Raw genomic sequence first — 25,348 nt, forward strand, 5'->3', positions numbered from 1 at the left:
GGGGGGAAAAAAAAAGCCACACACAGTAACTCTGGTACATTAATGACTGAGACTACACATAAAATAGTTTATTAAAACTATGAGTGTATCATATTTATGACAGTCAAATAATATGTTCAGGTATCTCATATGCAAGAACTGGTGAAGCAAGTGACAGGCATGGAAATCACGTTACTGCTTCCTCCACTGAGCTTCCCAACTGGTGGCATCACAAATTAAGTGCCTGCCCCTGAACAGTGCAAGGCATCTACAGTTCCCATTGAATTCAACAGGAGCTGTGACAATTTAACACTCTGCAGCATCAGGTCATCACTTTCTAGCAAAATAGCCACAGCCAGAAGGGGGTTCAGCAATACTAATTTGAATTATATCTGTACATCTAGATCTATAGATATATCTCAAACGTGTACAGCTCTAGCCAAGGTGAGAGGTTTTCCCCTCAGCACAAATATCCAGGAATGCTGCGCCTAGCAAAAATATGAGCAGCTTCCATTCAAACAATTATTAAATCTAAAATTCCATTTTAGGACCAGCAACCCATCACATATCATGATACTCGCTCAGGGCCAGCCTTACGGGTGGGCAGCGAGGGCAACTGCCCAGGGTGCTGGGGAGTGGGGGCATGCCATGGTCAAGAGGCTGCAGAAGGGCCATGCTCACCCAGGAGGCGGGGAAAGGGATAAAAGGGGCTGCGGGGCAGGAACCATGACAGCTGTAGTACTGCTGCCACTCCACCTGCCAATATCCACATTGATATCCTCCTAGCTTTCCCAACAGCGTAAGGCTGAAGTTTTCCAGGCTGGGTTTTTAATATCCCTCCCTCCATTGCTGTTTCGGTTTGTTTTTAACCATAGTCCTATAAAAGGATCACTTCAAAGTATTGGTCACAAAGGATTTATAAATGTTTTATCATTGCTATTTACATAACTCCACAGAAGTTAAACTGGACTCTGTTTTCATGATGAAATGCATTTTCATCCAATATTTGTTACTGTAGGGTTGTCTGATTGTATTGCATTGCTGAAACTTTTAAAGCATTGAAGGAAATGTTTTGGAACAACAGAAATCACATAGACTTTATAAAACTGGTGTTTGGAAAAAATAAAAGGTAGGTCAAACTTTGGGTCCCTTCAAGAACTACCTGTTGGGGCCCAAGTCACTGCCCACTGCAGTCAATGGGAGGACTCCCACTGGATCGGGCTTTTATTGAATTTCTCATTCCACAAGAGCTTGAGCAGTAAGGACACTTCCCTCTGTATTTACTAGAGCTTGTATGATTTGCATGAGTAGGTGCATCCCTGTCTGGGGGCATGCTCCTGTCAGTTGCTGCAACATACCCACTAGCACAATTAGTCGGTTTCGATCTGTGGGATGTCGCTGGTATCTCACCACCTCCTCATAAGGGGCTGCTGCTGCGCTGTAACAGCTGCTGGGACACCGTGCGTAACAGGGCTGCTGGCTGTTCTGGGATTTCCTGCGGCACAGACGCATGCTTCTACGGAAACCAGCTGGGAAGGGCAGAAAGTAACTAATATTGAAAGCCAAGCAGTGGGTGCAGGTGATAACTAGTTCCACTATCTGAATGATCTCCAACTAGACTACCAAGAACATACTGGAGTTGTAGCTTTTCTTAAGGTAGAAAATTATTTATAGTTCTTGATACAACAGTTTGGTGGTGACTCTGAAAGCAGCTTGGATTTTCAAAATAGAAGCACAAGTATTGAAAGTCACTCTAACTTTGTCCAGAATTAGACCCCCAGAAACAAGTCTGCAAAACAAACCAGAGGGAGATTTCCAGCCATCTATATCATCATTAGGAACGGGTGACTTGCTCTGGAACATTTAACTGCTCCAAAAATTCATCCAACTTCTCAACTGAATTCAACCTTTTTTTCAGCTCAATTCATAAGAGTTCTGTAGTTCACTTACCAGACTTGCTGCTTGGCCTCATCCCCAGCATTGGAAACCTCACATGGTCTGCACTGTACAGCTTGGGAAAGCCCCAGAAGCCGTTCACACCACAGCATGAGATTTAAGGGGGCGATCAGAAGGACCAGAAGCCTAGTGCAGCAAAGTTATGCAGGTGCTGGCAACCTACTGGGGAGGTGGGCTTATTGGAAAAGAATCAACAAGCAAGGAGCTGAAAGGGAAGGGTGGCTTACTGGGTTCTAGAAATGCAGAGTGAACACAGATAGGGTCAGGGATCTTCAGAGGCACGGGAAAGGAACGCTTCGGAGAAAAACCACACACACTGGATTTAGCTTCAGACAAGCATCCAGTCTAAATCAAACCTTTTGCCTATCACTAATCACCACATACCAATAAAGACCCGTTGGCCAGAACCACTGAATTCCTCCTCTTCTGGGCATGAAGAACAAACAAGCGGGAAGGAGAAAGGAGGGTGAATACTGAACAGTCAATTGAATTTCCCCTAATCTTTCATATCACAGAATTGGAAATATTTAAGTTAATGATAATGTCACTGAAATAAGGTCATGAAGTACAGAGACCAGTTTACTAAAGTACTGTATAATATCAAAGATTTAAACCAAGTCACTGACATTTCTATGAAAGTGAAATTTAAGCTCATCACCCACTAGTAAGTCTAAATAAGAGTTTAAGTGGCCACACTTTATTAACTTTGAAAAAGAACAGCTAAAGTGCCACACACAGTTTTTAAATATTCATAATGTAGAAGAGCAGTGTGCAATTAAAGTTCTTCAGGTGGAATCTAGCCGGCAATATTAAAATAATCAAGAATCTGGGAGCTCAAAGTATCAGTAAACCTAAAAAAATCCCAGAACAATTGTAAAAATTTCATCTGCCTACATCTCTGCCTTAGATTCCACACCCAAAGGCACTTTGATACCTCCCCACTGCCCAAATCACCTGCCTAACCAATCTCCTTCATTTCCTTCTCCTGCTCTCATTTTCAAACCTTCTCCCATGCTGTGCTGTGTGCTTGGAACAGCTTTCCTGAACAGTGCACACATTCCCTCCTTAAAACTCCCTTCTCCTGCAAAGCCCCTGAATTCTAATTCCCCACAAATCTCATACAACTCTTCTCTAATAAAACATTTCCAAACCTTATAACAAACAAGATGAAGAAAGTTAAAAATAACTAGCAAGAAATCTATTTTGACAGCTGTGTTCAGAACTCATTTCCCATGGGAAACTGTGCCTCCCCTCCCCTCCCTCCTGCCCAAGCTAAGCTGTATCTTCTTTCCTGTTATTCAGCTTTATTCTCCCTACATCTCCTCTGTCTGCTGTCTTTTCTTGGTCTCTTTTGTCTAACTTTATATGGAAGTTGTTCCAGAGCAGAGACATTGTCTTTACATTCACTTGGAAAGCACCAGGCATGCTATGGGATTACCTTTTAAAATTAGATACTACACTGATGGGTGCCTCATGAACAACTAAGTGCCAAAAGAGTAACCGAGTCACATGGTATTGTCCATAGTGGACTTGATAATAGATTCTACTCTTCACTTCTCCCAGGTTCTTAGAAGCTTTGCTTCCTGCCTGTGTACACCAGTGGATGTACACTAATAACACCTCATCTTTGGTTATAGTGAGAAGTCTCTGACAAATAATGGGTTGTGGAGCATGCTCTGAAGACATTCAGGCGAAGGTATACAGCGATAATAAATCACCTCGTTAGCAAAGATGACAGATTTCTGGATCAGAGTAAAGTAAAATTGCATTGCAATCTGCCTACCACACTTTCCATGGTCATTTCCTCCTGAGCGATTTGTTCCTCTGCCTGACCTGACCTCTCCACCCAGAGCTAACAAGCAAATTCAACAACTATGTACTGTAATGGGCCTAATTCCTGAAAGTAACTGAGCTATTGTTTGTAGTATTTTTCTGGCTTTAGCAGATTGCCGTTGAAAATCCATAGGAGACAAAAGTTTAAAGTTACCTTCTTTAAGCTCCTCTGGAGATTTGGATAAGTATGTACAAAAAAGAGAGAGATGAAAAATTAGGGCTCCGAGGAGACCAAGTTCAAGCCTAAGTGGGCAAAACTGGACCAATTCATATGTGCTTCAACTTGAGTGCAAACTATGAAACACACAATGCTGGTTTAAAATTAAAATAAGCATGTGCCAGACAAACCACAAAACTTGGGTCTGAATCCTACCTCCCTAAACAAGAGGGTGCTCAGCTACAGAGTTTGGCTCTGGCCACTCTCCAACAGTTTACTTGGAAAGTACAACCTCAGTTGTCAAGGTAGAGTGGAAGCCTGAGCTGGGAGTGATCTTTGGACTTTTTCCCCTGGCTGCCTAGAAACAGAAAAGAGGTGAGACAGATAATGAGCAGGATCTGAACTAATTCCCTAAGAACGCAACTATTGCAGGGAAAAGGGCATTAGTGGCCCTGAATAAAGATGCAAGTGACTGCCTCACAAACTCCCTTATTCTGTTTTGTAAGCCTCAAGCACTGCCCTCAAAAGCGGAGAAGAATGAAGCCTCTGTGAGTTGGAGTTAAGCGGATGGGGAAGAGCCCACATTCAGATCCTTGGTACTCTTATACAGCAGCAACAGCACAGCAGGAAAAAGAAGAGGGCAAGTAATTTAACCAAAATAAGAAAGGAAATTATTTGAACGGAGAAATTTAGAAATGATGTGGGATCTAATTTGTTCTAAAAGACCAAGTTTTGTAGAGCTTCAGATACACAGTTGAACATGTATGGCAGGGCTTTCAAAGTGTGATTGTATTCTGAAAAGTGTCTGTAAAAATTACATCCTGAGGTTCCATGATTGTGTCTCATGATTTTATATCTGAGGTGCTCAGTTTACAATAATAAATATATTTGTTTCTATGCCTGCCCTGAAAACGCAGACTAGGATTTAACAGTCAAACAGGTTCTTCATTCTTCTTCATCCACAGTAATAAAGATACCGTGGACTAAATTAGGGTCTCAGTTGTACTTGAGAAATCCCATTATCTTCCAGTTATCCCCTCTGACACCTTGGGTTTGCACACGTGTAATGGATTAGAGCTTAATAAACATGACTGTCATTGCTGCACAAGAAGGAATAGAATTGAGCTCACTTTTCCTTCTGTACATGGGCTCTGCAGGGCTAACAGGAAGAAACAGCAGTAAACATTTATTTTAGTCACTGAAGTCACCCAGATATGGCTCTGGATAAACACAGAGAGCAGTTCTACTGAGTAAATAGTAATTATTTTAGAGAGTCACTTTTCAAGAAAGAATTGCACTTTAATCTAATTGCTTTTTGGTTTGGTTTGGTTTTTGTTGGATACCTCTTACATGTCTGTGAGTCTTAGAGGATGAGACAGAACTGGAATTAGGCAGGAAGAATTCGACTTACCAGACTCAAATGTTTCTTCATCTTTTACGTCACCCAGATAGCAAAAACAGCAAATACATTTAGTTTCAATACTATTTCTGCTTAAAATAATTTTATCACATCAGAAATTATTTCCCTTCCAATACTGTAAGGACCACCTAAGGCTCTCAGACTCCTGCCAACTTCCCAAACATACTTCCACTGCTTTCTTTTAGTTCAATTAGAAATGATCTCGAGCTGCCAAGTGAGAATCTGGAGCCAAACTTCTGTCAAAGTTGCTGAAAAGTGAGAATTGGAATCCAAATGTCCACCAGAGTTTGAAGACGTTTGGATTCGGGGGTTTTATTTTTTTCCTCATTTTTTACCATCAGTGAAGCACGTCCAGCTCCTTGTATTTCATGCAATCCCATTCAGAAGGTTAATGTTCCAGAAATCAAACACAGTATATATGAAAGCTCTGATATGAACATCATCCCTAATTCAAACTCCTTATTGACTTGCATTGAGAAATAGAACACAGTGGAAAACAGATCCTGCAATATAGGAACATAGGAATTGCCATACTGGATCAGACCTGCAGTCCATCTAATCCAGTATCATGTCTGCAAGAGTGGCCTTTGCCTGTTGCTTCGGAGGCTAGTGCAAGGAATCCTGTTATGGAATAGCCTGCCTCCAAGAAATCTTTCTGTTTAACCTCATTAGTAAGAGTTTGATTTGTGCTTTGAAGCAAAAGGGTTTATTATCCTTTCCGAAATTCTTGTTTTTATAATCTGTATTAGTATAACTCTGCATAGTCTTGTTATCAATATATAAACATCCAATCTGTGTTTGAATCCAGCTAAGCTTTCTGCCTCAATGAAAACGTGTGGCAATGAGTTCCAGAGGGTCTTTAAAACCACAGTAACTTATTATTATTATAGGTTTAATGAGCCAAATTGAGACCAACTATGTTGCACCCCTTTACACCAGCTCTGAATTTGGCCCACTGAGTCTATAATCTGCATTGTAAATGCACTGGATCTCAAATTGAGTTGTATGTATTTAGAACAGCCATTCATTTTAACAGAACATCTGCACTATCTGTTCATCCGCAGTGCTTTGAAATGGTCTGGGGCTTTCACACTACTTCACTATAAATAGAACTTCTTTATATATGAGCTCACTATAAGGATGTTCCATTTTATTCAAGAAACACTAGTGGTCTGTGTGTAGCTGGTATATTGCCGCAAACACAGACGAATCTCCTTAAATGAAGTCAGTTACCTGTTTCTACACACTTCTCATCAATCTGCATGTCGTCCTCTGCAGGTTATAACAGACAAAAAGAGAAAGGAAATCAAATGATCTCCAAAAGCATTGAAAAAAAACCTCACCAAATTCAAGACTTCAACATCAGAATAAAACTAATCCCCCCTGAAGCTCAAATTGGGTTAAAACATTTTCAGTATTTCAATAGCGCCTTGCTCTAAAGTACTAATACCTTTCTTTCAATAGGCAGAGGAAAGATGCTTCTTATACCAATGCTCAAAAGGGTTCCCAGCTGGGAGGTAAACACGCCTGATTTGAATTGTCCAGTTGAAACAAGAAAGGAGTTTAATTTGAACTGATGCAGTGTTTGTATTTCAGATGATCTATTTGAGAAGGATCAGCATGACTATCATCAGAACATCATTTCCCCCCAATACCCTTTGCATATTTTGTATGTGTGTGTTTTTCTAGAATGCTATGTACACTGACAATTTTTAAAATTAAAATTGGAAAAATAAAGCTTTTTAAACATCTCTCTTCTGTTTTAGTAATTGCTTGGAAGCTTGAAACGGAAATCCATTTCCTTATCAGTTTGCTCCCTCCATTGCACACACCACACTGGTCAGCTCTTAGAGGTAGGGATATAAATACCATTTTAAAAGTTAACCGTTTAAACTATTAAAAAATATTTAGTTTCAATGATTAACTGATTAAAGGGCCGGCCGGCGCGGGGCCGCTGGGGCTGCTCCGGCCCCGGAGTTAACGGTTCAGGTGGGTTAACCAGTAAGACTAATGCTTACCGGTTAGCTGGTTAACATTTTACATCTCTACTTAGAGGTCCATACAAGAATAGGGTGAATATCCTGGTTTTCAGAGTCTGATGTGCTCAAAACACACAGTTTTGTCCTAGTGTTTGTATATCTCTGCAGACTGGATCCACGAAGGGGCAGCTACCCAGCTGGGAGAACATGACAGCAGGCGGGCTATGTTCCTGGTACAAACTTCAGGGACTGTCCTCCACCAGGCCACCTGTTGTCACCCTCCCTCGTTATGCACTGCCCTCAAAAGTAGACTCATAGGATTTTAAAGCCAGAAGGGACCAAAGTGATCATCTAATCTGACCTGCTGCATAACGCAATTAATAGGATCTCACCCAATAATTCCTACTTCAGGCCCAACATCTTGTAGTAGGGAGGCAAAATGCCCTACTCCCCATCTCCCCCCCCCCCTTTTTTTTTTTGTTTAATATATGCTTCACAGCTGCTCCTAGCGTTGGTGGGTTGCTGCAGAAACAAGAGAACGAGAAGGCACCTTTTCTTCTTCCAAGCAGCCTGGTGCACCTTCCTGACTGATCACCAAAACTCTCCCATTCCCTCTCCATGCAACACAAGCTCCGGGTTTTCCAGTTCAAACATCTGATCAGACACATGACTGCTGAGCTATGGGTATTTTTAAGTGAACCAACCACAATGAAGCATTTCTTTAGTCACCCTATTTACACACAATGCAGATAGCCTGGGCAGAGAGATGTAAAAGGAAAACTGCCCCAACCAATCCTGACATGTATCCTTGTAAGTACAAGTATAGCATCTAGTCATTTTTAAAGTTTTTGTAAACAAGATAGTATCTTGTACATTTAGAGATCAGCTAATGCTGGACTTGCAAGCAGATGTGAGGTATTCCAATGTGATGTAATCCAGGCATCATCTCTTACCTTCTTCCACAGTACTCACTGTCCACGGCAAATCCATTGAAGCAGTTAAAAATAAATACACAACTAAAGAGATTGCCAGTGCTACAGTTACCAAGTAAAATTAACTGCATCAGAAAGACTCTTGAAAGATGAAAATACAGAGCATTGACTTAACTGGAAATCTACCTCATGGGTCATAAAAAGTATTAGCAAGTAATAATGCAGACCACAGAAAAACAGAAGCTGTGGGAGAGGGAAAGGGGAAGCAGGAGAAAATGTATTTCCTGGCTGGGAAATTATTGCATTTAGAGCCAATAAAAGGATAGTTTAGGTGGGAGGTACACTTCTGGCTTCTTACTTTACAAATAAACCACAAAGTCAATTGGTTATATCTATTTTTCCATGTCATCTTAGACACTAGGCCCAGAAGTCAACTAAATGGCAATGAACAAGCATTCATATGAGGAAAAAGACAGCTTTAATAAGAGAAATACAGTTTAAAACTATCACATTTATTCTTAAAGGAAAGAATGAAAAATGAAATGGTATGATTTCAGTAACTGAAATGCTATACATGACACATTGCAGGGTATTTTCTGGTACAGAACTACTAGCTATGCCTTAGTCTCCCTTCCAGGAGAATCTACAATAAACTTGTCTAATAAGTGCTTCAGGAGGGCACAAACAGTAGAGATTTCTTGCTACGAATAGCCTACATACAAGGCTCAGTCCTGGATGGTGTTGAGTACTCTCAGCTGGGAATTCAAGGCGCTCAGCACTTTACAGGATTAGATCCTAAATATACTGTATTCTGATAATCATGATCCTTAGAATCCAAAACAGGTTAAGTGCCGAATTCAGATACACCTGCTACACCCACAGATTTCAGTGGGGATTCTAAATGCATTTCTGAGGTCACAATATGCAATGAATGATTCTTGGTATATTAAACATGATCAAATGAGTTTATTTCTGTATTACTGGATGTAAGAAACAAAAAACAGACTTCTCCCTCCCCGCTCTCACTGGCAGCTGGAGAATTTTGCACTCACATATTGTTGATTTGAGACAGACATGGGGCTGGAAGGGCTGAGACCACCAGAATTCTCGCTGCTTCCTGAACAGAAAGGAATCCATCACAATAAGAAATCAATTCAGCATTGCATTACTTCCTACTTAGATGCTCCATTCTATCACCTGCACACAAAATGACATGAGTGCTCAGAGCTACCTGAAGGATAAACACCATTACCAACCACCAAGAGTGGAAGCATAGCTAGTGTTCTACTCCACCTGCAACTGTTGGAGGGAAGCCAGTGTCCTACCATACCTATCTGAATGCCAATATTCGACATCATTGGCCTGAAAGTATTGCCCCAATTAATGCACATAATGGAGGAGAGCAGTATTAACTGTATTGTGGTACACATGGTTGGAAGTGGGAAGTGTGCTGTATTAAGACTCTGTGTCAGAGAGAGCCCAATTACAACTCCCTCTGGGCCTGCGTGTGTTACAACTCTAAGCTTATCTTAGTTGTCTGGCACAATTAGGGGCATCCTATGCTTTTTTTGTTTGTACCCTGGATAGTACAACATGGTTATAGAACCATGCTACAGAAGCTGTATAAACTAGGCAGCTTTGTGTAAAAGGGTCCTTTCTAAATATAAACGGACTATATGCAGAAAACAGGGAGGTAGTTTTCTGTTTCATTTAAAAAAAAAAAAAAAAAAAACACTTTCAGCTCTGCTTTGAGTATGAAAAACACAAAGCTACACATGCCTCAGACACACCTTTAAAATACTGTAGTGATTTTTTGAAATAATTATGCCTCTAACAAATTCTGATTTTTCTCTTTATATTTTTTGTATCACGAAGGACAGTACTGAGAAACCAAGGTCCTTAAATCTTTGTCTGAAGCTATTTATCTTAGTTTATGTACTGTTAGGGGCTTTACACACTAATATAAAGACGATGCCTCTGCCCTGAATTACTTACAATCAGACTTAAGGTGAAAAAAATCCTGTTTTCACACAAATGTCCATAGTACTATTAAAACAGGAGAAGACACATACAGAAGGCTCACACTGTCTGCAGGCATCAGTGCATCTTTATTGCCTGAATCAATCTGTTCTATAATTGCTAAGTTCAGATCATGAAACCCAAGGTAACTGGCTCATTCTCTTGTTTGAGTTCAGAAACCCTACATTTTCTTACCTCTTCAGAAGATGGTTTGATGGTATCAGCCCAGCACAGGCACTCAGGTCTGAGACTTGCCTTGCCTGCCACCAGAGGACATCATTCTGGTCAACAATCTGAAGGATTTCACCCTTTTTAAAGGGCAAGCCTGCATCAGCACAAGGTATGGCAGGGTCCTGCAGGGGCCAGTAATCTGCCATTGCTCGCACGTAGAGCTGATACAGAACACACAGACATGAGTGAAGGGGAGCTTCTTCAGAACAGATACAGTAACAGTGTGTATGAATATTTACAAACTAAGGGCCTGATCTGACTTCAGATGAAGTCAACAAAAGTTTTGCCATTGACTTCACTGGGAAGAGCACCAGGTCCAAAATCCAACTACCGGTATTTTCCTGATCAAGAAAAACGTAGTCACCTATTCTACTGTGAACAATTTGACCTTCTCCTTCTGGATCACTCCAGAGATGCCTTCACTACCTTTAGCTTTATCACAGCTTGCTACGTTTCATTACATTACCTACAGCAAACTATTAATTTCAGTGGAGACATGTGTGTCTAGGCAAGACATGTTATTAGAGATTTCTGTGAGCTGGGCTGGCAATAAATGCTTCTAAACAACCTTACCCTTATGTATCACACAGTGCAGACTGCCCATTAGACATTATTGGATTAACTGTCTGCAGTAACAATAATAATCTGGAAGAAAAAATAAATGAATCTCTTACTGTTGTTTGGTGGCTGACTGGCCGTTCAGAAACTGGAATCAGTTTGAACATAATTGTTCCCTGGGACAGAGACTAAAAGATTTCAGAAGAAAAAAAAAAGTCAAAATATATTTGCTACTGGTAACACACTGAAAGCATTTTAAGTTTCATCAGTCCAAGACGAATGATGGCTCCAAAAGCCCATTATAAATATCCTTATTATAAGAATGGAAATTGCTTAGCTCAGCAGAATGTCATATACAGAATCATTGTTAAAACAAAGATCTTTAAAAGAAAGATTGATTTAATTCCTGTGTGGGAAACTTTAGAACCTTGCTAAGATTTCTAATTCCCTTAAATATATGTCTTGTTAAAAACCTACATATTTTCAGTATCAATTCACAATTAATTTTAGTTCTGGAGTCTAATTTAAATTAACTATATAGGGCTGGGCTAGAAAAGCATGTTTTCAAGATTTGTAGATTTTGTGTTATGGTGAAGTTTGTATTTCTAATGGTACGTTATGCATCCAAAGATAGGTGCAAACAGAGAAATCACGAGAGAGAAACAAATAAAAGAACAGACACTAACCAAACAGAGAGGAACCTCACTGATTGGCACTAACAACTAGAGAGCCAATGGAGAATACTAAATATTGTGACCTGGTGAGCAAGCTAACAAACATCAGGGATAGTGCATCACGGAGTGATCTTTGTTTGCTAATTTTAACGAAGATTATTTTAATTTAAATTATTTATGACAGTACTTGGTAATATAGAAGTTAATGCATTTTGTAAAATGAATGAAGGCTTAGGAACGTGACACCTTATGACAGCATTCTGCAACTAATCCTTTGCAGAGAAATGAAGTGAGATTGGCAGAATTATTGATTTTAGATAGAGAGAATTAGTGAGGTTCTACTGGTCCCAAAGGACCCCTAGTTCAAAAGGCAAAGGGTAGAATGCACCCCTATACAGAGGTCCACAACAGTGTTTATGTACCACTTAGGCTCTACTTAGAGGGCTTAAATAGCACATAGGCCATGTGCTGGCTCACTGCACAGGATGAACTTCACCCACAATGAAGAAACAGACAAAATAGTACATTACATGTAAAATTATTGCTTGTGTGTAGGTCTTCCTTCCTCTAGAAATTTACATTGAGAATTTAGGCTGCTCTTTTTACAAAGAACTACAAAGAAATTAAAAAAAAAAAAAATGTAAAGTGCATTTCATACCAGAATGTGGATAACTTGCTCTGGCTCTAGTCCCTCCACTGAAACTCCATTCACCTCTACCAGCTTGTCTCCGGCATACAACAATCCTAGAATAAAAAAGGTACAGGAAAGAAGACACACTTATTATAGAGAAGATGTGAATCTGAAAAAGTTCAGAGATGCAACAGAAGACCGGAGAACAGCCCTGAAATAAGAAATGCCCCTATCCTAGATTCGGACCCGAGTCAGGAATTTCAGATCTGAAGTAGTATTGTGCTGTTATAGGCTTCATTGTGCAATCTCAAGCAATTGACTTGACTTCTCTGAGCCTCAGTTTCTCTATCTGTAGAATAGGTGTATTAATTCTTCCCCTTTTTTTGTAAAGCACTTTGAGATCTAGTGATGATGAAAAGGACTCGAGGAGCGTTAAGTATTCTTATCCAAACTAGAGTTCCCCCAAAACTGACGTGTTCAGATTCAGAGTTCTGGTTCTGACCATTATAGTAAAAGGCTAAGTTACAATGTTCAGATCTAGATCTGAAACCCTTCATGGTTCAGAGGAAGTAATGGTGGTGGGGGAATATGATCTGGTGTTTGGGCTCATCTCTAGTTACTACAGAAGTAAGTGTACTAAAGATAAGCAAGAAACACATGATCTATCATGCAAACCACAAGTGGTAGTTGCATCTTCCCCTTCAACTCAGTTAAATAGGTTATCTTGTGTATCTTAATTAATCCTAACAGGATCTCATTCAGCTGCTGTATACAACTTTGGTAAACTTATCCTCCAGACAGAGGCCATGATACACTAATGGGAACTATTTTATGGTGGAGGGACTAGAGCCCAAGCAAGTTATCCACATTCTATGAAATTCAGTGTGCTGGTGTTCATACCAGGTGGCACTGTTTTGTATTACTGCTTAACTCATGCCAGATTTATCCAGGTGTTGATGTTGAATGTAAATACTGTAAGATTGTGTTTGACATTGGCTTTCTGTCTCACCTTTTTTGAATGCAACACATTTACCCCGGAATGAGAGAGTCATGAAGAAATAAAAAAAAAAAAAAGTCAGAAATACTTCAGTGTGAGACAATTATTACTATTTATATGGTACTGTACAAGGTGCCTAAAAGTTCTAATAGGAGAGAATTTACAGTTGCAGGAAAAAAAAGTCTATTTTTTCCCTGCTGTGTGTTTCAAATGACACTTACCACTTCTGTCTGCTAGCCCACCATGGATCACCCTGGCAACCACAATATCACCCGTTATCTCATGGCGTTTAATGGTGGCACCCTGGCAAAATAAAAAGAATAAATATCTTTAGATTCTTTTCAAACTGCAAATCTGATCTCCTTAATGACTGGAGATTACTGAAAAAGATTCCCTTTCCCCTTCAAGCTGCACAGTATTGCAGGACCCGTAAGTACAGTGCACAATACATTAAAAGATGTGTAAACCTAGTCTCTTAAGGGCCATGAACAAAATGGTCATTATACAGCCCAGTTTCCGACTCTCACATTCTATAAAATTGTACATAGGGCCTACTGTAATACATCTTTGCCATCTCTAATGCTATGATTTTCCAGTGCTAATCCCTGTATTTATCACAAAAATAGTACAACATAAAAGGGCAAACAACAAGGGCAAATGACTTCCAAGAAATTATGTTAGTTTTTTTCCTCCTTCCCACTCCATTTGCCAAGGAGGCACTTTATTTGTTCAAGATGAGTCTTTGTCAATTTAAAAGAGAATAGAATTAACAAAATGTCTATAGCATTGCATATAAATAACCCATTTATACAAAACACTTTATTACATCTATTGCACAAGTTCAAATCATCAAAACATCAGAAAGCTTCCTTACCAGGGGCTGCTTGTTTTTCACTAAGCAGACAATCCTCATGGCTTCTTCATTTTCAGGGATGTTATCTGGTAGAGGGGGAAGGATTGGTTCAAAATCTTTCTGGGCCACAGTATCATGAGCTGATAGTAAGGCCTGTGACAAGAAGAAAGAAGCAAGCGAAGGTCATCCCAAGAAATAGCTTTGACTGGGGCTGTCCAGGAGTCAGAAACAGGAGATTGAATTCTTACATGAATACAGACCCACACAGCAGTGGGTGACATCATTGCTCTTTCCACTGAAAAATTCAATCACTGGACATTTTCCTGATTTCTTGGAATTTAATCTTAGGAAAGCGGTGTCCTTGTTTAGTGATATAGCACAAGCACATAAGCTTTGTAATAGTTTTTAAGACAAAACAAGTTTGTTCATGTAAAATACCTGCCCCATGTCTCTAAGAATTTTTTTAAATAGATCTCTCAAAAGCATAGATATTAAAAACAGCAGTAACCATCAGTCTGTTGTGCATACTGTAGATATTTAATTCTTTCATGAGGTAGGGGATGAGACAAAGACTTCAGAGGTGGGGAAAAGAATCCCACACTTGCAAATTCACAGATACCATTGTCCACTAATTTCTTCTTGCCATAACTAATCCAAGTCTCTATTGCCTTCTTTGCTGTCTTCTGCAGGCAGCTGCAAAGTTCATACCCCCCATACTGCAGTCATTTCAGTGAGAGATGTTTCCTCTCCCCTTTCAATGGCCAGCACTTGCCTTCAAGTTTGGATTTCGCAGAAGTCGTCTCAGCTCTCTGATCTCTGTGGATTGAGGGACTCCACGCAACAACTCCACCACCTGGTGATGAGAGAGTGGGAACTGGATCCATCAGGAATTCCTATTTTAAATACTGTAGTAAACTTTATTTGGTGAACTTTATTTGGTAATGTAACAGACTTTTTCTTTAACTCCATGCTATGAGACTAAGTGAATTCCCTTCTCCAATCCTACAACTAGATTTCATCACCAGTATAAGTTTCTAGCATGAACCATTAAGCTTCCAGCTAATTCTGTCCTGAACTTATTAAAATCATCCTATCAGAAACCTTATAAAATTCATAGATTTGAGCCAGGCTCCTTTATGGTCAGCTTTTATGACAAGGCAGGTTGTGAATTGGGGAGGAGGGATGATCTAGCAGTTAATGCACAGGACTTGTAGTCACTCTGCCACAGACTATGTGATTCTGGGAATTCCACACCTTCTATGTGTCTTTGATCCCCTATCTGTACAATGGAGATGATTAACTACTTGTCTCACAAGGGAGCGAGGCTAAACTAATTAATGCTTGTGATGTGCACTCAGATCCTTGGACAGGCTGCGCCACAGATATGCAGAATATTATTATGTGCAATCAAGTTAACAGATTAGGGTTCGGTTTAAAAAAAAAAAAAAAAGGGAATATAGTCTCTTATAGAATCTCACCTCACGAGATAGTGCACGCGCTTGGGGTGTGACTGGGACTGGTTTTTTTCTGATAGATTGATGGAGGCATTCATAAACCTATAGGGTGAAATGATCAAGATAAGGGCACAATTCAATACTACTCAATGGATGCACACCCATGGTGTGATCCATTCATATGGAAACATACACACATACAGCAATGCCACACCCGTAAGGATTTTCTAGGACTAGCTAGAATAAAAATCATAAATAAGGTTACGATTTAGTCACGGAGGCCACGGAATCCATGACTTCCAGCAACCTCCGTGACTTCAGCCTGCGGTGCTCAGGAGCTGCCGGGTCCCCACCACCAGCGGGGGCAGGGAGCTGCAGGGTCCCTCCGGCACCTCTGGCGGCTCCCTGAGCCCACAGCCGCTGGCAGGGGAATCCCCGAGCCACCCGTGCTGCGGGCGGCTCCTAGCCCCTACGCAGCTGCCCCGCTTCAGCCAGTGTGGGGACTGGCAGATCTCCATTTTGTCAGATATATTTTTAGTAAAAGTCACCGACAGGTCACGGCTTCCATGATTTTTTCTTTTTTGCCCATGACCTGTCTGTGACTTTTACTGAAAATATCCATGAGAAAATCTTGGCCTTGATGATTAAGGCTATTAGTCCTTCTGATTCAGGACCGAACTACAGATTGCCAGCTGAGGCCAATTTTAAATCTCTGACATTGCATAGTACTACCCAATTAGCCAGGTACACTGGGATTTTCCACCTTAATCTGAAGTATCTGTAATAGGTCACTGTCAAAGGCGAGATAACAGGCTCACTGGACCAATGCTCTAATCCAGTATGGCAATCCTCAGAGATTCCACTGTTTCCACTGTAATCCTTACTAAAATAGCAAAGCTAAAGTAAATCACCAAATTTAAAGACTGACTTCAAGGAAATTTGTATTCACCTAGAACAGTGGTCTACAACCTTTTTACACCCAAGATCACTTTTTTAATCTAAGGGCAACCCAGGATCTACCCCGCCCCTTCCCCAAAGCCCTGCCCGGCTCACTCCATCTCCCCCAGCCCCCGCTCATTCTCCTCCACCCTCACTCACTTTCACCGGGCTGGGGTAGCGGGTTGGGGTTCGGGAGGGGGTGCAGGCTCTGGGCTGGGGCTGAGGGGTTTGCCGTGTGAGAGGAAGCTCCGGGCTGAGCCTGGAGCAGGGGGTTGGGCTGCAGGAGGGGGTGAGGAGTGCAAGCTCTAGGAGGGAGTTTGGGTGCAGGAGGGGGCTCTGGACTGGGGTGTTGGGGTGCAGAGGGGGTGCAGGGTGCGGGCTCTGGGAGGGAGTTGGGGTGCAGCAGGGGGGTTCCAGGCTAGGGCAGAGTGTTGAGGTGCAGGAGGGGATACAGGGTGCTGGCTCCGGGAGGGAGCTATGGGCTGGGCTGCAGGAGGGGGCTTGGTGTGGGCTCTGGGAGGGGACTCAGACTGGGACTTGAGGTGCAGGAGGGGGTATGGGGTGCTGGGTCTGGGAGGGGGCTCAGGGCTGGGTGCAGCCTTCTGCCAGGCAGCACTTACATCCGGCGGCGCAGCACTTACAGTGGTGGGTGCAGCGAGGCTAAGGCATGCTCCCTGCCTACCCTGGCTCCACACTGCTCCCAGAAGGGGCCAACACGCCCCGCGGGGGGACGTGGCTCCATGCGCTGCCCCTCTCTGCAAGCACCTCCCTTGCAGCTCTCCCGGCCAATGGAAGCTGCGGGGGTGGTGCTTGCAGGCAGGAGCAGCATGCAGAGGGAGATCCCCGCCCCGCCCCCACCCGCGGAGCCGCGCTGGCCGCTTCTGAGAGCAGCATGGGGCTGGGATAGGGAGTCTGCCTTAGTGGCAGCCACGCTGCGCCGCCGGAGATCGCGATTGACTGGGAGATCCTCTAGGATCGACCAGTCGATCATGACCGACCGGTTGGTGACCGCTGACCTAGAAGGGTTTTTTTTTTATTTTTGTTTTATTAACATTGGACCTGTTTACAGACTTTTAAAAATTCCTTTCCTGCTAAAATGTTTAACTTAGTTTTTTGAACTGTTTTGTCTAACAGGAAAAATTTCCTTCCCAGTTCAGTCTGATGCTAACATACAGCCCTTGATTATACGTCACACCAATGCAATCAATAGTAAATATTTTACACTTGTATAGCACTTTTCATTCATACAAAACAGGATATCACACCCATTTTACAACTGGGGTACAGATCACCACCTGCAGCCAATCTTAAATCTCCCTGTGATTGCATGGTATTACCCAATTAGCCAGGTACACTGGGATTTTCCACCTTAATCTGAAGTATCTGGATTAATTAACCTACAATCTCCACATGGCACAGTGAGGGAGATGCCAGTTGGAGATATTGTTCTCCAAGGAAGACTGGCCTGGCAGACAAAGAGGGCTTTACCTTTAGGAGAGCTTGCAGCCAGGGAGATCTGAGCAGGTCGTATAACACTCCAACTCCATTGACATCTCTTTTACAGAACTGGCTCAATTCTTGTAACACTAGAGTCAGAACATGAGATAAACCTGAGCACAAGAAACGAGAGTGTGCAGTGCATTTCAGCACAAACAGCTGATCAAAAAAGCCAAGTAGTGGCCCAGAGCTCTGAGAAGGTAACTCACTTGAATTTACATTCCCTTATAATGTGTCCCAGATACCCAACTGGTAATTCCTTAAGAAGAAAAGGTTCCCTGTTATCTCTATGGTACATACCTTCTTATCAGCTGTATTTGTGCAGGGCAAGCAATTGTCCACTGATCAGAGAAACATATTCCCCATGGGCATCCCACTCCTATTTAAGTTTGAATCCAAGTTGACATTTATTCCATCCATGTACTGTAGTAACTTTGCCTTGCCCATGTTTTAGGGATTTCTTTTAGATTGTAATCTCTCTCGGCATTGGAAAGTGCCCATCACATCTCAAGGGCTATGGAATATATAATAATAATGCACATTCCAGTCTGACCTGAGAGTTCAGTTAAGAAATCTGTACCACTATCAGCCATCCTGTACATTACCTCCTGGAAATGGGGAAAGCATCATTCCTATCAGAAACAGCACCATTTCCCCTACATAAAGAGAACAGGAATAGTGTGCAGACACAATGAAAATCTAGACCTATTTGAAATCTGAAGGAGGCATAAGACTTTTGGCCCTTATCAGTTTATGACCATTATTCAAAATCAGGCCTATATGCAACAGGAAACTAGATTTTTACAACAGTATTGGATCGCTTCTAAAGTCCTATGCTCTGCCCAGGAAATATGAGAAAACTGACAATATTAACATACAAAAGTCTGAGGATAGGTGGCTAACTCCCATTGAAAGCCAATAGGACCTATGCACCTAATTCACTGAGACACTTTGTAAATCCCACTAGGCACCTATCTGAATCTTCAAGTGCCTAAATACCTTTATAAATCTGGTCCTAGATGATTTTCTGACAGAGGCCAAATAAATTTGATCTGCTCCCTCACTCCCAAATACACTCTGATTTTCAACACTTTCTATTATTCCCTCTCTCCCTTTTTTGTGCTTTCACAGGGTGACTACGCTTCTCCATCCTGCCTCAAGTCAAGCATCTCACTAGTAAAACCAATCAAGGGCTAACAGATTCTCTTAACAACAAAGGGGAGTGAGAGAAGGAAATTAAGCACTGAAGGCTGGAATGCTGTTGCCACAATAACACTGTCCAGGCTGCTAAGCTGTTACAGGTGTTCAGTGCTTCTCTTCTTGGAGCTCTGGTGTTATCAGCATTGGAAGAGAGTGCAGCCTGCACACTGAGCAGACCTTGATGTTACACGTAAGACAGACCACAGGCTCAGTTCGGTGACAAAGGCACTCGGCCAGGTTTATTGCCCTCAAGACAGTACCAGCGCCCTGGCTCTGTGGTTACGGGTACACTAACACATGAGTGCCCAGTGGTAAGGAGTGGCTCAGTCAGCTGTGGGAGTCTCTGCTGTCCCCTCGGCTGCACAAAGAGTTAAGGCGAGGTACCCCAATGTTGATCGACTGAGACAAAACTTATGTACTACCTTACAGGTTTCATGACATCTGCTTGTTACCTCCCCTTGTACTTTGCTCCTGATGTCTCGGGAAAAACATCCCTCTTCATCACTTCTGTCAAACCCTCTTATCTTGTGTTAGGTCAGGATGTACCTGGGCTCATCTTTTGGAAGGTGTTCACATACATACCCAATGCCGGTACTTCTTAGGCGTGCCTGTGTTTTAGCAACGCTAGCAGTACCCTTGCCAAGTTCGTGTGGCAGACAGTGAACTTGTAAGCACCTGCTTTAATATATGGCCTGACTTTGGTTCATAGCTTAGCCTGGTTTTGCTGACTGTGGTTCAGGCCTCAAGTCTTGCACCAGGCCCAGTGCTCCATGCTTGCTCACTTTTGCACTCTCTCTACACTACACCCTTTTTGTGCTTTTTTCCATGCTGCCTTTATGCTTGCAAATGTCTCCCTGATCTAATGCACCAAACAAGTTCCTTCTCATTCAAATGTCTCCTAAAACCTCAATTCTTCCACCAGACTGATCACTTCCTCACAAAAAATGTATATTAAAAAACAAAACAAAAACAAACAAACCTAGCCACAATACAGTCAGCTTGGGCCACTGCAGATAGCTACACCAGACAAAGACCACATCTCTTCTTTTGTTTACTGCTCTCCTTCCACAGCCTCTCTACATTTATTGACAGTTCATTTTGGTTTTGCTATCACTTTAGGCCTTGAGCCTTATGCCTGTGCTTAGCCTTAAATTAACCGACTTCAGTTAAATTATTCAGATGCTTGTTTGCCAGATCAGCACCTTAAGAGTGTCAGCTCTTTGAGATAGGGACTTTGACCTAAATTATTGGGAAACACTAGTGATTTTGGATGCACAATTTGAGAAATTTTAAAAAGGTACCTGATTTGGAGGAAAAGTGCTCAGCACTTTCTGAAAAATCAGACTCTTTTAAGGCACTTAAAAGCAGGCTTCCCAAAGTCACTACTCACTTATAAAAAATTAGGCCCTTACCTCAATTGTGCCTGTAAAGCCTGACTCACACCTGTCTGGTACTACATAAAGAAACAAAGACGACTAAATTCCAAGCAACAGGATTTGTCATATATACTATCAGTAATATTTTAAAATATCTGCTGACTTGATAAGAAAATCTGCATGTTCTTTCTTGTTTTGAAAAAGGAACACAAGAGTTATGTGCTGTACCGGTCTCCTGGCCACGTACTGCAAGCATCTCCATCTTCACCTTTACTCTAGGAGATTCTCCCCGTTTCTCTGAATGGATCATTCACAGGAGCAATGTTTCACAAAACAGACTCCAAACTGGGAAACGAAGAATAAGGATGTTGGAATAACTTTCAATTTGTAATAAAAGCAGAATAAAAACAGAATTGGGGATGAAAATAGTGTTTCAGATTCAAATGTCACAAAACAATATCACAACCAGTTTAAATTAGACATGGGCTGAGAAAACCAAAGTAGGCAGGACTTGTATCTCAGCTTGAGTCCATGTCGACTGCTAAAGGTTAGGGTGGGATTCAAATTAAATGCTTTTAGCCTGGTCCGTCTCTAATTTAAACAGAACAGAAGAATATTGTTCACAAAGCCATGGTGCCCAATGGGCGGCCTACAAGTCAAAAAGTGATCCATGGCTATATTTACCTTTAGTAAGTAGATGTATTCTCCATGGGACACTTGTGCTAAGGTGCATTTCTTTACCTTGATCAAAATAGTCTCTCTGGCTGCTCGTAGCATATGTTGATGCAAGACCACATGTAATACCATCAGCAGTTAATGGGAAAGGCTTATCTGATCAAACCATTAACTGTTCAAATTCTACCACCATATTAAACAAGCCATCACTCAGACAGTACGGCTCAAATCTGTTTACTCCTCACATACAGCCCTCAGGCTCATGGTAAGTTGCTAATGTGACTCAGCTGGACAAAAATTTGGGCATCCGTAGTCAAAAGTAATTGCAGATTTAGTGGTAGTCTTATGTGAATTCGTAATGAGCAATACTTTGAAGAGTTTGCCCCATTTGCCATAAAGCTGTTATAGTTTATGGGGTACATTCATATTTTTGAAATTTTATAAAACTCAGTTTAGATAGGACTGAACTATAGTGGCTCCTTGCAGTGGGAGGGGAGGGTTTAAGTTGCATGTTTTCAAGGAGTGTGTATGAACTCAAAATCTGCATTACATTAATGCACTAAGCCACTGTATTTAAATTATGAAGTTTCCACTGCCCCCTCAAAAATAAGTCACCCTTGTGAAAACATGCTATACACCAAATTTTTAAATGCACTATCACAGACAGCTGTAATTTATTTCCCCCAAGATATCCGAAAATAAACATTAATAGCCCATTTTTCAGTCTACAGGAACTGTCAAGTTAAGAGTCATATTTAAAAATAAACCAAATTCTTTTCCTATTACTACTACGTTAGACTATTAAAATTGAAACAATTTTGAAAATCAGATTTGCTTCCTCCACTAACGGGGCCAGAATCTGCAAAGACTTCTTCGTATAAAGAGTTTAATTGCCTCCAATATGAGTAAAGTTGCTCTGATATTTAAGACTTGGCAGGGTATTCCAAGGTATTTACTTTTTGTACTTCTTTCATCTTGGACAATAAAAGTAGGCTTATCACTATCACACCCTAGTTCTTGTGCACTAGTTCAATGCTACAGTGAACAATGGAAAGAGATCATTTAAATCCAAAGTGATTTTCAATTTCATTAAAATTACAAACATTGCTATTAATATAGGCTTTCATCAAACTTATTGCATGAACAAACTTACAGTATCCCTTTAAAATTTTAGGTATAAAATTATGAAATGTAAAGCATACACCAAAAACAGCATTAAAAACCAATATATTCCATTATTCGTTTGCACTCATAAAAACAATGTTTTCCCTCAATTTCTCAAAAAATTCCTTCCAACAATTTCTCTGATAACTTTAAGCCCAATTTAAATTTTTATGGCCATCTTAATACAGCAGTCACCCCTAAAAACTTAGCAACTTTGCCTTAGAGAACGAAGATCCTGATCCTGAAAACATTTATAAACATGCTCAGTTGTACCCAGGTGACATCACTAGGATTGATGGCAAGAGTAAAGTTAAGCGCATCAGTGTTTGCAAGACTGGGGCCTAAACAGCCTTATCTCCGTATTTGCAAAATAATCTAGACTTCCCTATACTTTCTGTATGGAAAAATGAAGACAACATTAAAATTATTTAGTAATCAAAGGCAAAATTTGCCTCTCTTTTAGGGCAGCCCATGATATAAAACCTGAAAATGGTGTTTTATAATGGAAATACTAATACTTTCCACAGCAGCATGAATCATGGCATTCAAAAATGCTTGCAACTTAAATGAGTCCTTAAAACTTTTTTTTAAGTACGCAATATATGGGCAAATTAAATCTGTCAAATGATTACATTTTAAATTAATGATTAAACACAATGGACCACGCACCCAGATTGAAATCAGAGGAAACTCTCCATTCCATTTCTTTGAGCAAATGTCGCTATAGGGAGACTGAGTCATGGATTTTTAGAACTGGTATTTTACAGTGGCAGAAGAGTCAATCATCTATTCTAGAGAAAACTAAAGTTGTATGTTCAGTTTCTCATTTCCAGCAGCTCAGTGCCATCCATGGATCTGAAGGAACAGGATGAACACACCACATTCAGTCACATGTAATTTATCAGATTTGAAACCGAGGTCTCCAGAAGTAAAAAGGTCTGTATCAACCTAGTGTGTCTCCTGGACCCTACTTAGATGCGTGTCTTCAACAGCATTCTGTGTAAGGTTTCACGGTAGAGCCAAAATTACAATTATAAAATTAACATTGAAGAAAACCTTTCCACTGAGAAATTCCTGTTATAGCTCAATCCAAAGGTAATGCCTCCCACAAACATTAATGAATTGCACCACAAAACATTTGAACAAGGGAGCCAATAACAATACTAATGTACAAGTAGTGAATACCATACCAACCTGTGTTAGACATACTGCAGTTTATCTTCTGGATTACCAAAGCAAGAAGGCAGCCATTTCCCCACGACTGTGGACAGGAAATTTATATGGTACAGCAAGAGATTTATTACCTCAATCTGCTTATAAAAGCAGAAGGAATTACTGTCACTTTTACCGCACTTCTTAGTGCCTATTTTTAGAAGGCACTTCTTCTCTTCTCTTGGGTCGTGCCCTATCTTGAAAATGCAGCTGGGATCAGGGAAAGAATTCAGAAGAGATACCTGATTATGGTTTAATCAACGTACTGTTGAATATACCCTATTCACCACAAATTTGCCCCATAAGGGAACAAAGAAAAGTACCATTTTAAACCTTTGGGGATCTGGTAGGTTCTCGTGTACTGCTTGTATAATTCTATTCCAAGAGATGGTAAAGAATACAGTCTTTGAAAACATGCCTTATTGTTTTTTTAAAACATAACCCAGGCTTCCCCCAGCACAGTGTGATTTTCCTACCCCAGTGCTAGTAGAATACACTGAGCAGTTTCTACTTCATTTCTTCCAATGACTCCAACTATTATTCATACATTTTATACATTTGGAGTCCCCCCCCCCCCTCCTCCCCACATCTTGTAGGTGCCGGTATTTAATGTTCCTCAATAACTTTGAATCTGTTCCTTTAAGACTGTCTTCCCCTTTGTTAAGCAGAGCTGATCTGCCTAATGCTGGGATTTAACCAAGGAGGCTATGTAAGACAGATCATTAATACCTGCTTCCTAAACTGCTGAGCCATTAGAAAGAGCAATGCAGAAATCCTTTATTGCAGGGTGGCAGAGTGAAGGAAAGAAAATACTATACGAAGAAGTAAATTAATTCAGGACAGGGGGACCCCCAGCTTCCATTCATTCCAGTCATATTGAAACACATTACTAACTGCAGGATTGTGTGATATATTTGCAGTTAGGTGCAACTATTCAGACTGGTTCCAAAATGCAAGTGCAAACTGCACCCACAGAAGGGGAGGCCATGTTTCTGTAAACGTACCCCTATAATCTGTGTGGAGAAGTCCAATTCATTTCTTATTGTGGAAAACTAGCCCTAAACCATTTGTAGCTTGATATCTCCACTTCTTCAATGTCTGAATAGTTATGTCTCAACAGCTCTGAACTGGAAATCTGGAGCCAGACCTGAGTGCAATTTATTTTTAAGATTAAATCTCAGAAGATTTTCTTGGTTTAAAAAATCCCTTTATCATACAAAGGCTTTCTGGGTTGCTGAAGGAGCTGAGCAACTGCGGTTTACATTCAAAAGTTGACGCTACACTGGAAAATTCATTTTGAGTAGTCTAAAAGTTTTTAAGTTATGTAGGATGACCATGCTCATCTCCATGTATTTGTTACCACATATATAATTTTGTAGTAGCTGGTGAATACTAGACAAAGAATAATGACATTTTATAGAGCCAGTCTTCCATCCTCAAGGATCTCAAAGCACTTGTCAAACTATACAATTCATTAACAATAAAAACCAAACTATTAAGGCTAACCAAACTTTTCAGTTGTGATAATCACATTGAAATTCCCACCAGAGTTCTGATCCCTCTGCCTCTATTTTCTTGACTACTGTAATCACCAACCAAACTTGCATGCTGA

At 40.9% G+C, this 25,348-nt stretch overlaps 1 protein-coding gene across 1 annotated transcript in view; it reads right to left on the reverse strand.

Moving 5' to 3' along the window:
- Positions 1-25,348, reverse strand: part of MPP4 (MAGUK p55 scaffold protein 4) — a 52,753-nt gene that overhangs the window by 11,353 nt on the left and 16,052 nt on the right. The window contains exons 2-17 of the mRNA XM_065412988.1: positions 18,715-18,765; positions 18,101-18,222; positions 15,698-15,775; positions 14,992-15,072; positions 14,241-14,372; positions 13,588-13,669; positions 12,397-12,482; positions 11,181-11,252; positions 10,471-10,667; positions 9,309-9,373; positions 8,278-8,295; positions 6,579-6,617; positions 5,337-5,357; positions 3,923-3,937; positions 2,320-2,361; positions 1,338-1,508 (exon numbers count right to left, since the gene is read on the reverse strand). Of these exons, the coding sequence (XP_065269060.1) occupies positions 1,338-1,508; positions 2,320-2,361; positions 3,923-3,937; positions 5,337-5,357; positions 6,579-6,617; positions 8,278-8,295; positions 9,309-9,373; positions 10,471-10,667; positions 11,181-11,252; positions 12,397-12,482; positions 13,588-13,669; positions 14,241-14,372; positions 14,992-15,072; positions 15,698-15,775; positions 18,101-18,222; positions 18,715-18,765 (1,272 nt within the window). The remainder of the gene's footprint in view (positions 1-1,337; positions 1,509-2,319; positions 2,362-3,922; positions 3,938-5,336; positions 5,358-6,578; positions 6,618-8,277; positions 8,296-9,308; positions 9,374-10,470; positions 10,668-11,180; positions 11,253-12,396; positions 12,483-13,587; positions 13,670-14,240; positions 14,373-14,991; positions 15,073-15,697; positions 15,776-18,100; positions 18,223-18,714; positions 18,766-25,348) is intronic.

Source organism: Emys orbicularis, chromosome 11 (assembly GCF_028017835.1).
Source record: "Emys orbicularis isolate rEmyOrb1 chromosome 11, rEmyOrb1.hap1, whole genome shotgun sequence".
In the NCBI taxonomy this organism is placed as follows: Eukaryota; Metazoa; Chordata; order Testudines; family Emydidae; genus Emys; species Emys orbicularis.